Genomic DNA, 10637 nt, shown 5'->3' on the forward strand with positions numbered 1-10637 from the left:
GTGGCACACCCATATGGTCATATGGTGGCACACCCCGATGTTGCGTGAGCCGGCATGGGCCACGGGGGGCCGTTGCGCAGCACACGAAATTTATTTATTTTGATTCTCCTCCATCGAAATATCGGTGCCGGGATTCGATCCCACGGCCTGGGGCTCATCAACCCATAGCCATCGTGGTGGGTACAGTGAAAATACGCACGTACAATGCTTTCTCGTGAACTGTTGTTTGCAAACAATCGCCGTTAGTTCGAAAATGGTTGTTGCAGCTAGTTTTAGAAGAAAAATGAACTGAATATATTATGGCCACTCCTGATAAATTGCTCTTTTCATTTTATTTGCAGAATCATGCGTTTGAGGAAAGCATCTTTTTTTTTTTTGCTTTCATCTGAATTCTGAACATGGAACTAGCAACTGTGGGAGAACGCATATGATGAAGCGACAAGGTGAACACCAGCCTAGGTATACTACACGTCCGCTGCGCTCCCTCTAAATGAATGTATATTTTTACCTTCTGAAACTTCGTTTTCAGGCACGCCATAGCAATCTGCGTTCATATCGACCACAGTGTGCTTTTTAGCGTTTGAAATCAAATCAATCTTTCTAGCGTGCCCCAAAACTTCTGCGCACGTGTGGTTTCGCATTATGTTTCCGCCATCCGCTGCATTCGGAAATCCAACCCGCGATGGCCGTTCTTCTGTTAGAGTTGTTTCAGAGCATTATCGCAAGTGCATCGAAATGCAACTCACATCGCCATACCATTATAAGGCGCCACACCACGGAAGCGCTATGATAACGATCATGAAGCTTAGTCAGGAAATGGAAACCATGCAGCTGGTTTACATCTGCGATGTCGTCCTGTTTTAGCATTCGTTATAAGTCGTCGTCTGCATGCTGATCACCTGTACAGGTACTCGCGGGCCACCCGCAGTACGCAGTGACTCAGTCACTCAGGTGACCTTAGCCTAGTTGTAAAAGTAATACAGGCACTCCGCCACTTACATCGCCCCTTAAAACGTGCCTTGCATCAGGACGTTCGGCGTTCGCCTCGCGACAGTTGCTTTCTTTTTCTTTTTTTCGATAGCGCCGACCAGTTCCACCAGAGGTAGACTGGTTCACTAGGAAATCTCCATTGGCCCAGCACGCACTGACCAACTACATCTTAAACCTCAAGGGCGGCAGGTAGAGGGTGGTACTTCAACTCGTCTTCTCTTCATTAAAGCGAGAAAAAAGAAGCTAAATGCTCACGACCGCTCGCACAAATCACTCATGTGTGTTCACCTCTTTGTCGTCCACGCCTGTTCAAGCTTGTCTAATAATGCACGCACTTCAGCTCACTCGGTTCAACATTCTCTCGCAGTTTTTTTCTCTCTTTTAACGTTTCAGTGCGGCACATTAACTCTGTTGCTGCACATCAGACAATGGAGGCAGTCATTTTTGGCCACAAGATCACACCCTCCATTGTCAGCCGCCTGGTCACGTGGTTGCGGCGGCTGCTTGCGCGCTGTTCCACATCTCGCAGTGGGATATCTCGCAGCTAGAGGACGGCACAATGCTGGTTTACCGATTTACCTGATTTATGATTTATTCGGCTCTCTCTGACTGCCGGAGCGGCCCGAATTCGCTGATGACTCGTCAGCCACTCTACTCTACTGCAGATCAACAAAGAACGTTGACGCTGCGTACTTGTTCTTTCTTTTTTGTGCTCGTAGTGGACAATGAAATTCGTTGTCAAGCCGCTTTATAGTTATGAGCCCAGTACAGTCTGATATCTCGTTTTTCAGGGTAGCGTATTTTCTCTGAGTAGGAATGTGCGCAGATTTACTAATACATGCATAGTTTAGCAGTGCGCAAGTTACAACTGAATATGCATGCGCGCATTGTATATTACTGCCTACATATTTTAAATGCTAGTATTAGAAGTTCCACCGTGAAGAAAGTGGGTTCGTTCGGCGGCGTAGCCCTGTGTGAACATACCACCTGCCACCACCTGCCATGGTTGGCAGGTGGCAAAGCGGAGAGCTGGAAATCCCCTCTCCATTTGTAGGGGAGTGGAGGGGCATGCCGCAAGGGGGATGCTACAGGAAAACCCCCCCAAAGAATGACTGTAAAATTGATGACTAATAACGACCACGAATATGACTAATCAAAAATGAAAATGACTACGAATTACTCAGCAAAGGACACAGGAGAGTTCTCAGCAGTTTACTCAGCAGAGTTACGCAAATAATTGATTTAATGATCAAAGACACACATGACAAAGTATATATATATGTAAGAAAGTATGAAGACGAGAAGTAGAAGTAATTAAAGACAAGGAGAAGCCCTTAATAACGACTAAACCGCAAGAGACACATGTTTAGATGGAGGCAGGCGACCTAGGTCCTGTGTCTACTGCGGCTTTGGTCGTTATGTCTCACCAACTGGCCTACAACTTTACTCTCCTTATCTATTGCTATAATCGGATGCAGCTTAAGTCTGCAGTGAAGTTTCGTCCACACCCAGGACCGCCGCACAGAATTATTCCACTACAAAAAAGTAGTCCCTAGTTAAAACTTTTCTCGTTACCTAAACAAGAAGCTAATCACAAGAAAAAAATTATAAGCTCTCGATTTTTGATGCCTGGATCGTTTAATAAAGTAAAACATTAAAACGCCTATTTCGTTTATTGTTGCTATTGGCTAGTGAATGAACACAAAGCGCCGCGGACCGTGGCCCAGTGTTAGCAACTGCGTTTTTTTAAAGTTGCATCCTACTATACCGCATTGTAATCGCTTGATCATAATTCAGCGCCTCAGGAATTTTTTTCTTTTGAAAATATTCCGCCTTCTAAAGGGGCATTATTCGTGCTGCTCAAAGCTGCAGGCTCTCTAGGCTCGAATCAAATTAAGGCAGAAAAAAATTGGAAGGGACACAAGCTCCGCGTTAAGGATATAACGCAATAACGTTATGAGTTCGTGCCCATACGTGCGGAATAGGTAATTCTCAACTTTACATTCATAGGTACCTAGGAGTGCTCACAACACTGGTGCATCAACAGGGATGCATCATTGCCCTGCGATGGCAGGTGCTGCCACCGGTGGGGCTTGTGCGAATCAAGTTGCTCTTCCCGAGCAACTGCTCCCGATAAATCATTAATTTTTGGACCGCAGCGGTGGCCAAGTGGTTGAGCATCCGCCTCGCATGCGGGAGGTGCGGGGTTAAATCCCCAGTGCCGCCGGGTACCCACCGGTGATACAATGACTACAACCTTTCCCTTGGTCTGGTGATCGGATTATTTGCGGTGAAATGCTTAGGAAATGCGTCTTTGACCCCACCTTGAGTTGGAGAAAAATACCTTGTGCCATGGCGCTCTTTGGCCAAAGACGCCCTTGCGCTATAAAAATCCATCGTCATCAACCATTAATTTAACTGGCACCTGCCAAGGTGGTTTGTTTGCTCACAATCCGGTGGGCAGGTTGTGATGACGCCACAAGGTCACTTGATCTAGGTGGCCCACCTAGGTTGCTTCTCAGGCGTGTGGCCGCCCTACGCCACCCAATTTTCGCTCACAACGCCGACACTATCGCATTTGCACAGGAGCTGAGGTGACGATGACGTAGTCAACTGAAATCAGCTGAAATATAAAAGAAAAATCATGAAAATTTTGTAGCGAGAGCTACACTACGTCAGCTCTTCTAGCCTTCAGCGTGGTATCCCTTGAGCTCAGTGGCCGCGCCGTGGCCTTGAGCCGGTTGGTTACATGGTGCGGAGCAGCTGCTGCTGCCGCCGGCGGCGCGGCGCGGCGCGCCGGCGAAACCGAGCTGTAACAGCTGTGCGCAGGCACCGTGTCAAGTGGGAGGGGGGGGGAGTGGGGGGTAGAGAGTGAATCCACGTCCAGGGACGAAGATGAAGGAACGCCCAGCGAAACGGAGCGGCGGAAGACTGACTTTGCAATTCGACTGAGCGAGATCCACTCGGCCAGATGTAGCTCTCGCGTCACTCCAGGTTTAACCAGCTAGAGCTAAACCACAGCCATTTTTTTCCTTTCCGATGCTTTTCGCGTCGCTGTACGCGCGTTAAGCACTCTCCGGCAGCACCACAAAGGGCACGCCTCTAGAGAATACCTTGATCGGTCCACCACAGAGGCAGAGGCGTACGCGGCAATTCTTGTGGCCACACGAAACACGAAACTAACGGATTACATGAATAGCCACGTTGGCAGGGACCCTGCACCCTAAACACGAAAGGAGGAAAAAGGGAAGGGAGTAAGCTATCCTCTCAAGCCCTGATGTTGATTTGTATCACTGAAATACGTAATACTTCACACACACACACACACACACACACACACACACACACACACACACACACACACACACACACACACACACACACACACACACACACACACACACACACACACACACACACACACACACACACACACACACACACACACACACACACACACACACACACACACACGCACGCACGCACGCACGCACGCACACACACACACACACACACACACACACACACACACACACACACACACACACACACACACACACACACACACACACACACACACACAGAAATGGTGGTCGATTAGCATAGTTGGTCCAAATGTCAATTAGGTGTGCTATAGCAGTTAGATTTTCACTTCGGTTTCGGTGTTCAGACCCAGTGTTCCCGGAAAGCAGTTGTTCGGATAGCGATAATCGGTTAATGTCCATGTATGCGGAATTGGTCATTCTCGACATACGCAGATCCCTGGGAGTCTTCCTACCACTCCTGGCGCAGCGGTGCAGTTGTCAAGCGCCACTGCCCTTCTATGAATGAATGAATGAATGAATGAATGAGAAGGCAGTGAAACTAATATGTGCAGACAATTAGCATGTTTATCGAAATTACTGACGTCCGCCGCAAACTTGTACTTTATGTCAGACAATATTTCTTTTTTCTTGACCGCCCTATATTTAGAAATTTCTTTGGTCAGGCAAATAACTGATTTTATCAAGACGCCGCCGGTAATAATGTTGCGGACGCGACTCTGCTGCGGCCGAGGTGAAGAATGTCTTGCTTGGTCGGAAAGAGACAGTGAACATAAATCTCGTCTTTTATGAGCCTTTTCCGTCCGGTTGGCTTCTCTAGTTGCAAGAAACGCGCATACGCCGCGCTAATGGCGCAAAAGGACGTTATTACGTTGAACGCAAATGGCAGCGCTTTCGCAACAGCGAAGAAAAGGAGGAACTCTGCTCCACTCGTGCGACGACCGAGAGCCATATTACTTGAGGAGAAGAAGAAGAAGACCGAGAGCGTGCGCCTGCGGCCGGCGGAAAACGCAGCCAGGCCTAAGTCGCGAGGTTCTGATCCGAACGACATGCTGGATACGCAAACGCTTATAGCACCTCGGCGATACACGTGCGTTTGCAACTACGCCGTTTTCGTAACTCTGCTCATCGTCCTCACCATCGTGGCCATGGGCCTGCTGAGCTATCTGGTTGTGCCTAAACGGCCCAAGCCTTTTTACATACTGTTCAACTTCACCGACGATGAGTTCGAGAACGCGTCCACGCCACTGCCACCTTCGGCCGGTGAAAGCAACGACGGTGCGCCGCATCGCGACCTCTGCGCATCGCGGCAGTGTGACCGCGAAGCCGAACGCATCCTGGGCGCTGTCAATACGTCCGCGGACCCGTGCGACGACTTCTACACCTACGTCTGTTCGACTTGGATGGACAGGCACCAGCCGAGCAGCGCTCAGGACAGGACCTCCGTGGACTACGATATCCTGGACGCATACTCGCGTTTCCTGCTCAGTGTTCTGGGCTGGAAGAACAGCGAGCTGCCGGCGGCCAAGTTTTTGTTCGACACCTGCGTCGACCCGCCGGTTGGCCTGTTCGGAGACCTCATCACGATGCTGTTCTACATGATAGGCTTGCAACGTTGGCCTTACTCGGCGACCGATCGCGTGCTGGCTGCCGACATATCCTCCAAAGTGGGTAGTCTCCACAGGCTTCTGGGTGAGGACAGCCTGTTCCACTTGGCCGTCGTAGAACACCCTGACGCGGCGCATCCCGTCATCTCCATCGCCGAACCCAAGCTGCTCGTCGGCCATGCCGACGGCCTGCCGCTAGCCTATTTCCTCTTCCTGTCCAAGGCGCACAAGGTACTCATGGACCACCTCCACAAACCCATGGCTACGAACGTCGCCGCTGTCGAGATGGACCTGGCGAGGCGAGGCGCGCCCAAGAGAGCTCCGGACTGCGGCGACCCACTGAGCGAGTGCACGACGACGCACCTTGACCACCTGCCACCTTCCCGCGTCCTGCACTGGTCTCTTCTCGCCCAGGAAGCGTTCGGCGAGAAAATGGTCGCGCTCAACCAGTTTGTCGAGACGCCCAACTTCGAGTACCTGGTTAGCTTTAGCGACAAGGTGCAGCAGGCGCTGAGAAAGGCCGACTTTCTGAACTACTTGGCCTTTCGAATCTGCATGGCTTTATCTCCACTTGTCGCCAATGCCACGCTTCGTCACCACCTGGCTTCTATTGCCTACGGACGGAACCCGCGTTTTCCGGAACCCCTGCCGGCGGGTCAGTACTGTCTCCGGCTCCTGGACCGCTTCGATCCAACGCTCGTAATGCTGCTCGCGTACGACCGCTCCGTAACCAAGCTGACCTGGAAGGTGCTCCAGTTTATCGTCATGGAACACCTCAATGCCACTCTTTTCGCGTTCCTCCGCGGAGATTTCAGCCAGCGGTTCTCGAGGGAGTTTGCGGAGCACGTTGCTGGGCGGCTTGCTGTTGTCGACTGGGAGCCGTTGATGCCTCAGCGCTTCTTCAACAGGACGTTCCGGGAGAAGTACTTCGCCGGCTTCACAAAGGAAGACTCCAGCAGCTCGCTGTCATCTTTCTTCTTCTTCTGGCTTCAGCGAGCCGTTAATCGGAAAAGGGGTCCCGCCGAGACGGCCGACGACGAAGACCTCCGGACCGGTTGGAACCATGGCTTTCTGCGGACGTGGCCAACACTCGGCTCCCCCTTCAGGCATCTCGAGATACCGCTGCCAGTCTTCGACGCTTCCATGTCTGGCGACCTGAGGATGTACGCGTTTCACATAGCGCGTGCCGGTGTACGCATCTATCGGGTCATCCTGGGATACGTGTATTCGCTATCCTACGGGTTCTACTACAACGCCAGCTCGTCCGATCCGGCTTCGGTGTTCGAAAACCTGCGCGGATGCCTGCAGCAGAGCTACGCCGAGATGGTAGCCTCGGCCAGTGGATACGGGGCAAGCTCGCGCGTCGACTGGGAGAAGACATCAGCTTCGGACATGCTGGACCTCATGGCCGCCAAGCTGGCTATTCAGGCTTTCGACCAGTGGGCACAGAGGGAAGGCCTCAACTTCTACTTCGCCAAAGCGCAACAGTTTGACCAGAGGCAGCTGTTCTTTATCTACTATGGCTACAACTTTTGCGAGAACGTGAATCAGGAGGCGACGCGGGGAGATGGCGAAGAACACAGTCCGGCGTCTAACCGCGTCAATGGCCCCCTCCGGCATATGAAGGAATTCGCGCGCGCGTTTCGCTGTCCCGAGGGTTCCTTCATGAACCCTGGAAAAAAGTGCAACCTATGAGGGCATCGCTCATGGCACGGATGAGATAGGCGGATTTTAAGGGTACCGTCTAATTTTCGTTGTTTTTTTTAAAAGAAACCTTGTGAAAAAGTATTTTAATCCGCTGTTGGTGCACTGATCAATGTGTACAAGCAGGCATCCAAGATCGCCGTGCCCATATGCTACACTCCACGTACTCTGCATCCGGAAGATGTGCCGTATGTGATTCGCATGCTTTAACACGTGAACTTGGACGTTTTTGTGACTATTACGCATGTGTTGATTTGCTGTCTGCGCTTCCTTGGCGCTTGCTTGCAATACACTTTATATTCGGGCAACAAGGCAATAGTGGGACGTTCATCTTAGCGCCTTCTTCCATCGCATCCAGTCAGTTCACTACTCATGACTGTTTAATTAATGTGAGATATCTGTTGGGGCTACTTTTAAGTTGGTGCTCCCGATCTGTCACCGGGAGCCCCTTCGTGACAAGGGAAATCGATGTGGATGTCAATCCAGTTAGTGGAGCAGCTAAGTGAAATTTGTAGTAATCTGAGCAAAATTAATTGCTAATGTTGATTTTAGCTACCATGATTCATGCGCAACGTACCCGTGTGCGCGTTTGTGTAATTCCCTATTATAGAGCAAAACTTCCGAGCATTTCTTATCACAGAGGAGTAAAAAAAAACATTTGAAAAGACGCGCGTTGACAGTCTCATTTTAAGCGAGCACATTTATTGGTATAGACGCGTGTACCCTATGGGATAACTGATACCCCGCGTTGGGATATGCGAAGCTCTCTACCCGACCTTACATATTGCACAACTATGAGCACGCTTGTCAGCTGCTACTTGTTGATAATGATGCAAGATGGGCTATAATCAAAACGATGGACTCGTCCGCCCCACCCCGCCCTCTTGATTTCCGAACGGTAAACCCTCAAAGGGATGACAGCCGGGGGTGTCGGCACCTTACCCCATTTGTGGTGAATGTCGGGGTCATCGCTGTACTTAGCTTATCCCAATCTTCTTTAAAGGCATCGGGCAAGGGCTCTGAGGGAATTTTATGGACTTTCCACGCCCAGGTAATATGGTATTATACCGTTTGTAACCCTGTCACCTCTCGGGGCAATGTTTCTTGTGGACATACGGGATGCTGCGCAGGCCTCTGCCAGTGTAATGAGGGAGTCGAGGGGGGAGTTTGGCTGGCCCTCGTATGGAGTTTGGCAAGCCGGAGACGGTCCCCTATGCTTTGTGCATGGCTTTTATTATATCTGCATCCGTGCCCGGTTGTTTATGGGCTATGGAGTGGAGTTTTCTGTTTGAGCCCGATTTTACTTCACACGGGTCTATCAGGCATAGTAAGAACGACCATGTATTGGCCGTACTTAGGGTACGTACGTACGTACATACGTACGTATTCTACCCAGTTTTGCTCTACCCAGTTTTTCTTGCTGAGCTTTACAGCATACTTCTGGGCTTCTTCCGTAACCGTCGCTATTTTTAATTGTTGTATTCTATTTAGTCTTTGCTTTTTTCCACCGTTTTACTAGATCTTTTCGGGCTTCCCGTAAATGGAGAAGACGTCTGTCTACCTTAGCTTTCTCTGTTGTCGTTTGGATGATTTGGGTCGTCTTTGCATGAGCATCTTTTATGTGTTTACCCAATCTTCAATTGTTGTGATGCCGCCTTCTGGCTGTTTAATACTCCTGAATTTACCCCAGTCCATTATTTTTGTAGAGCCAGTAGTCCGCCTCATGTGGGCTGTCGTTAAGAATAAGCTAAGAATTTTGTGATCGCGGCCCGGGGTTTCTTCCAAATTTGTCCATGCGCAGTGGCTTATGTTTTTCGTGAAAGTTAGGTCTGGGCAGGTGTCTCTGCTAACACTGTTTCCTATTCTAGTGGGGGACATGATGTCCGTCATTAGGCAAAGGACCAGGTGCTCAGCTGCTTCGAACAGGTTGGATCCCTTCGGGGAACCTTGTGTGTAGCGTTTAACTCCCCCATAATAATTAAGGGGTTCTTTCCTGCTATACGTGTGCATTCGAGTAAAATTGGCTTGAAATATTGCGTGTTGCTTGGAGGACTATAGAGGTTTAGGATGAACACGCTCTGCTTCCTTCTTTTTTGAGAGACAATCTCGATGAGGACTTGATCTGTTTCACGGAAGTGGAGATCGTGCGATATAACAGTTAGCGTGGGTGCCACTAGTGTAGCTACTCTAAGTGCCGTATATATGGTGGGTGTACGTGAGGTATCCCTTGGCGTAAGGTGCGTTTCCCGTTTCTTGGAGGCGAATGACGTCGGGGGGCATTGGTTGATTTTGAATAAACATCTGCGGGGAGCTGATTTTCCTTTTTAGGGAGCGACAGTTCCACTGCCAGACTTCTAGATGATCTGGCTGCCAATTACAGGAGAAGGCCATCAGCGTTGCTTCTCGATGATTCGCAATCGGTGATATCTGTCTCGCCAGCGGATCTTCGTTGGGCCTTTAAGCGTGGGTTTTCGGCGATCCCCGTGGGCTTTCGCAATCCCCGGGGTTATTATTTGGAATTTCGAGTTGCATATTTCTTCGACTGCCGCAAATTGAGCCAGCGTGGCTGTCTGGCTTTGAGTTGTTGAGTTAGTTGTTGTGTCATTGCCTGTTGCATTTTGTTAATAATCTGCTTAACCTGACTAAGAATGTATTGTGTGCTTTCCAGAGTTGGAAGTGCGGGTGTTGATGTTGCCGGTTCCTGCTGTTGCGTTTGGATTCCGCTGGCCTGCTGTGGCGGAGTGTGAGGCGGGGGTGTTGAGGTGTTGTCTGGTGCTTATTTTGGCTTTAGTGGGTGTGTTCTCCTTATTGCTTTGTAATGTGCAGTGAGCTCGTGGTATGATATAAGTGGCTGACAGAAAGGTTCCGGTTCCTGACTTTGCGCCACCGCTCGGCAGGCTAATTCTCGAGCGTGTTGGTGGGCAGCCTCATTTCACGGATTCCCCGCGTGAGCTGGTGTCCATATGAGTTCATTATATCCCAAGAGACGAAATTCTCTTATTTCCGTGAGCAT

The 10637-nt window shown here is 50.1% G+C and overlaps 1 protein-coding gene across 1 annotated transcript; it reads left to right on the forward strand.

Moving 5' to 3' along the window:
• The first annotated feature begins 5161 nt into the window (after positions 1–5161).
• On the forward strand, positions 5162–7615 carry LOC144119803 (endothelin-converting enzyme homolog). The gene has a single exon (XM_077652340.1). The coding sequence runs from the start codon at positions 5162–5164 to the stop codon at positions 7613–7615; it is 2454 nt and encodes an 817-aa protein (XP_077508466.1).
• Positions 7616–10637: the final 3022 nt, after the last annotated feature.

This window comes from Amblyomma americanum, chromosome 2, assembly GCF_052857255.1.
Source record: "Amblyomma americanum isolate KBUSLIRL-KWMA chromosome 2, ASM5285725v1, whole genome shotgun sequence".
In the NCBI taxonomy this organism is placed as follows: domain Eukaryota; kingdom Metazoa; phylum Arthropoda; class Arachnida; order Ixodida; family Ixodidae; genus Amblyomma; species Amblyomma americanum.

What these genes read in the sequence shown, in the direction of transcription:
- LOC144119803 (XM_077652340.1), top strand. Translation starts at nt 5,162, where the DNA reads ATGGCGCAAAAGGACGTTATTACGTTGAACGCAAATGGCAGCGCTTTC.